This window comes from Oryza glaberrima, chromosome 2, assembly GCF_000147395.1.
Source record: "Oryza glaberrima chromosome 2, OglaRS2, whole genome shotgun sequence".
NCBI classification, from domain to species: Eukaryota; Viridiplantae; Streptophyta; class Magnoliopsida; order Poales; family Poaceae; genus Oryza; species Oryza glaberrima.
In genome coordinates, this window is record NC_068327.1 from 16,244,725 (window position 1) to 16,250,177 (window position 5,453).

Here is a 5,453-nt window from a genome sequence, read left to right on the forward strand (position 1 = left end):
GTCAGCTTGCTAGGAGAGACATTGACAAGTCTAAGCATATCAAACTCTTTGGAGTGGGTCCTGTTCTTACATTCATGTATTGGCACCGTGGACTCCTCTTTGCCTATAAAAGGAGGATCCATGCCAACGGATAGAGGGCTGGATTTCATAGTAATTAGAGCCCACACAAGTCCCATATCTCATTGTAACACTTGTTCCTCATCGATAATCCACATACACATAGAAGTAGGTAATGCATCCGTACGCCCCGAACCTGTATTCTTCTTTGTGTTCATCTGTTCCCTGTGGGTGACTCAGGCTTGACTAGCCCCTTGGCCAAATCTTCGAGAAGGAGACGGGGGGGGGGGGTACTCGCTTCTCCGTTGGAGGAGTTCCGTACTCCAACTGTTTGGTTAGCATCCAAGCAAAGGTGGAGCTAAAGCTAGAGTCCTACCAAATAATCCCTCCAAGTTGTAGATATTGGTCTCCAACAATTTAATCTTAATATTTACTAGTTCTTTGGTTTCTTTTAAATCCCCAATTGTTGGGATTTGGTTTGTAAATGCAATCAATCTAGCTTCATCATGTTAGTAGATATGGGTGGCAATTTCCTCGTTGGAGATAGGGGCCCACCCCTACGAGGCTAGGGGCAAGGGAGAATTCTCATCCTCGGGTAAGCAGGGTAGGGGCGTAGGGCCCACTAATTTTCGAGGATGGGGACAAGGATAAAAAGAAACCCATGGTGGCCAGCAAGGCGGGTATAAGCTACTTCTCTAAGAGTAGCCAATTTCCAAAAATATAGGCCCAGTTGGCCCATTCCAAGTGGCCCATATATAAGGCTAACCCTAATCCCCATCTACCCTCACCTAGCCCCCCTCTCCGCAGCCACCACTCCTAGGATGCCTCGTCGCTGGCCATTGTGCTACGCCCCATCACGATGCCCCCTCTCGTCGCTTGTCATCTCTTCGCGGCGCCCCATTGTCACCAACCATCTCATGCAACATTGCAGGGCCCCGAAGGAGCTAAGGACAGGGACTGATTGCACCCCGTTCATCCCTCCTGGGTCAAGGGTAGGGATATCCGCAGGTGAGCCGAAGCAGGGGTGTTCCACCCCAACCCATCCCCACCATACCCCATGGTCACCCCGATAAATAGTAGATGATGCAATAAGTGGGGTGCATATAAACTAGGAATAGCATTGTGCAATGTGGCACGAGAATGCCCTTATAGCCCCACAACAGTTGGTTAAAAAGACTAGAAAAGACGGTTGGTTAAAAAACCAAAAGTAAGATCCAATCCCAGTTTATAGGCCCATGCAGCTTATCATTGTATAGGCCCGTTACAATACATGAGTATAGTACTAGTCTTCTCTACTATTATAAAAATTGAAGATGTTTTTAAAGATGTTTTTACTGGTGCTTCAGTACGTCATTCGTGCATGAGTCAGTTTTTAAGTTCGTTCGCTTATGTTTTTACCGGTGCTTCAGTACGTCATTGGTATATGAGTCAGTTTTTAAATTCATTCGTTTTTGGGAATTCAAATATGTATTTGAGTCAGGTTTTAAGTTTGTTTGCTTTTAGAAATACAAGAGGAGTCGTATAAGAAATATCTTTTAAAAAAAACTTGCATGTTAACTTGAGATGATCGAACTCCTAATTGTAGTTCATGATTTTCTAGAAAATAATATATCCAAGCGAAGCGAATTCTCACAGTGAAATTTCACCTTAACTAAACCGTATAACGATAATAAAATTAAAATAGACTTCACCCGTTGCAACGCATTGACATTTTTTCTAGTATTAATAAAATCCTTCTCCCATAATCCCGTAAAAGAACATAGGTAGTTCGACAAAATCAATGTGCATTTTTTTAAATTGCGTTTTTTTCCATGCGATTACCAAAATCTTTAGATCGGACTGCTCTTGCAACAATTAACTTGAACAATGCTGCAACAGAGTTTTCACAACAGCAGCAGAAACCTAGCTGCAGGTTAACACTTCCAGTTTCGACTGAAATGGCATGCATAGATTCTTTCAAGCAGAACAGATTAACAGTTAAGTATTAGAGAGTAAATGTGCCGATCAATGATCCCAACAGTTTAACACCAGCCCAAAAGTTCAGGTGTTACCAGTGGACATCAGTCTGAATGTCCAGCCCCTTGTAAACATATGACAGAAACAAAGATGAATTAGAAGACTACAACTACATGCCATTGTCACTAGTTTCCAAGTGCATTATGGAAATGAAAAGAAAAGGATATCAAACACCTTGGCAAATTTAATCATCATCGATCAACCAAAAGGAACCCATCCATTCTACAGTGGCGCTCTGTTCATCTGGCAACAGCCATCTAAAACACTTTCAGCAGTGAAGACAAGCAAGACATCCACAGTTTCAGCTTAAGCAGTGACTGGCGTTTCTACTTTGGGGGTATCTTGTAACTTCTTCTGCGATTCTTTTATATACTTCCACCCACGCTTGTTTACCCCACTGATTTTTGTTGGCGCTTCAGCAGCTTGAACACCTGGATGAGAATCATATTAGAGAACAGATAATAGAAATATTGGAATACCAGCATTTACGGTACATCAACCATGTATATTCTAACTTAGTTTGAGATCCAAGTATGCCTATTGACATTGTTAGCTGTGGCAGGTTTCAATATCTTGCTTCAAATCCAAAAAGCCTTTGCATGGGGCCAGACAACAGTAACTAGGTTGTGGCCTGTCACAACAGAACATAAAAAAGAGAAACATGGCAGAAAAAACAGTAAAATGTCGCCTGGTTTCCATCATGGTATCAACTACTTAGGGAAAATAATAGCTAGGGAAACTAAAGCAGCATATAAGCACGAAAGCAGAGAACAGTGTTATTGGTGAGAAATCATCTATTGATCTAATGTACCAAAAGCTACCTACTACAATTTTCATATCATTGAAAAATAGAAACTAACACATAAAAGCTCTCTTTGAAGAATTGATTGGGAGTGAAAAAGAAACATTATGATGTTGTAGGAATTATATTATTCAAGGATTCAAATACTATGGATGCATTCAAAAAAGATTAACACATTACCCGTCTTTACTCAATTGTCACAGATAGGGCACGGAATTTGAATCAAGTAACAACCAAATCAAAGGAGATTTAAGGGTACAGTTCTACGGGACTCCTCTACTTGTACACAACTAACAATGCCTGAAGAGATATAAAAATCACACATAGATATAACTGAAAGCATCAGAAAATTACCAACTTTCATTTTTACAACCAATAGAACTTGATCAACTGCACTTTTATCGACTCAATAACCCTTTTCCATTGCCATGTTTTTCTTTTGTGATTGTTATTTGTTACAACCTCAGTGTGGCCACAGAAAATGCATCACACCTTCCAGTTGCTAGGAGTATTCGTTTATAGTTTTGCAAAAGCATACACCTGGATATTTAATTTTTAAGTTGGCATGACTACTTGAAGCAGCAGGTTTATCTTTTTTCAAGGTTCATACCCCTACAGAAACTTAGGTGAACTCATATCATATCAGAACATCAGCCCAAGCTTGGTCCATGAGACGCTGAATTATATGCAATAACCATTTGGGGGAAGAGCACATTCTCAAATTAAGGGAACTAAAATTGAAAACAAGTATTTTGGAAAAACTCTGTTAGATATAGAAGGATTGTGGATCTTTTATCAGTTTCTAGAAACCATGGATCCAGCCCTGTATGACACAATGTATGAAAAAAAGCAAAACATTAAACCAAGTAAGCACAGGTTGTTATTCCCATTGTTCTAAAAGGCAGCCTAGTCCTGTGTTAAGCGTTTGTCTCCTGCCTGACTAGCACCTAGCGCCTTGGTGAAATTCATGAGCATAATCAAATTATTTCCAGGATACAAACAGCAAACAGAATTAGAGACTATCATGTGCAACTTCACAGATTGATGTCAAGCATGATTATCAGCAGGCATGTGAAGCATGATTCATTTATGCCCTCTGCTGCACACTCGTGCTATACCAAACTGCTGATACAAAAGCAAATCGCATATAATACACACAAATCTACTGGCAAACAACAGCCATCGTATAATTACACATTTTAAGCAGGGTATCGCCAAATTTGGAAGAGAACAGGAAAGGGGCAAAGACTAACCGGCCTTGTAGCGAATCCCCCACGCCTTCCCATGACGACCATCCTGCATTCCAAAGATCACGAAATCACAAGAGGCAACAGAAATGATTCGAAATGTGTCCGAGAAAGGGGGGGCGCTAACCTTGTAGAGGTTGATCTTGGTGATCTGGTAGGAGACGTCGCGCCAGGTGGTCTTGGCGACCTTGTAGCCCACGCCCCACGACGGCAGGAACTGCACCACGTCGAACAGGTTCTTCTTCTTCTTCCTCCCCTTCGACTCCTTCGCCGCCTCCGCCGCCGCCGCCGCCGCCGCTCCCCCCTCCGCGGACGCCGCGGGGCTGGTGCTGCTCAGGGCTCTCTGCGTGGACAGGGGCCCGAGCCCGAGGGATCGCCGGAGCAGGCCCAACCCCCTCTGCGCCATAGCCATCGGGAGCCGAAGAAGATCGAACCAACGCGTTACTGAGAAAAGATTAGAAGGAGGAGGCGAGCTCCGGCGAGCGGAGGGGAGAGGCGGCGGCGGGCTAGGGTTTTTGGGTGGAGTGCACGCGGAGAGGCCGGCCGCTCAGGTGGGTTCGGGAAGATCTGGGCCGCTCACACTGATCGATCGAACGGTGGCAGCAAAACCTCTTGTACACTTCTCGCCGTTTTTATATACAAATCTTAATTGATGAATGGAGAAACCTAAACGAAACGTAAATGAGCCATGTCATCCAATAAATATTAGCCATTGGATTCATAAAAAATAAAAGAGGGTGAATGAATCTTAACCGTTGGATTAGATGGATGATAAAAAAAAATCATTCAATAGGCTTTCAGAAGCTACTGGAAGAGGAAAGAGAGAGAAGAGGAAAGAGAGCCCAGAAAGAAATAAGTAAAGGAAAGATATAAGATTACATATATATTTTTACGATTTACACCTATAGCAAATTATTTTTCAAATGAGCCCTCATATTTTATGTAAGATTCATTCTAGGGATTGATCTATTAAGAGCATATTCAAAATGTATACTCATATGATAAATTTTGTTTCTAGAAGTTAACTGTTAATATGTTTGAGAAAAAAATGCTACTAGGACATACATATTCATTCCAATGAGAGGTCATGATCTCCCAAATATAGATTTAATGATTTTCACACTGATTTAAAACAAACAAAATATATGTATGTGGGCTACATAAAGGGTGCATACCAAAGTAAAATAAGGAGATGATAGAGGGGTCATGCAACGATGAAAACAACTATAGGATGAGATGTAAAGTTTATAATAAATAGCAAGTTATTTATTATATCACTACAACATCACTCATCCTGACCTATATTCTTTTACGAGCAACGAAAAACTCAA

The 5,453-nt window shown here is 41.6% G+C and overlaps 1 protein-coding gene across 1 annotated transcript; it reads right to left on the minus strand.

The window, feature by feature from the left end:
• Window positions 1-2,150: 2,150 nt before the first annotated feature.
• On the minus strand, window positions 2,151-4,710 carry LOC127761295 (uncharacterized). Its single transcript, XM_052285567.1, has 3 exons — window positions 4,250-4,710; window positions 4,129-4,171; window positions 2,151-2,504 (listed from the first exon to the last, which is right to left on the minus strand). Exons 1-3 carry the CDS (start codon window positions 4,532-4,534, stop codon window positions 2,380-2,382), a joined length of 453 nt encoding a protein of 150 aa, XP_052141527.1. The 5' UTR covers window positions 4,535-4,710; the 3' UTR covers window positions 2,151-2,379.
• Between the last annotated feature and the right edge of the window lie 743 nt (window positions 4,711-5,453).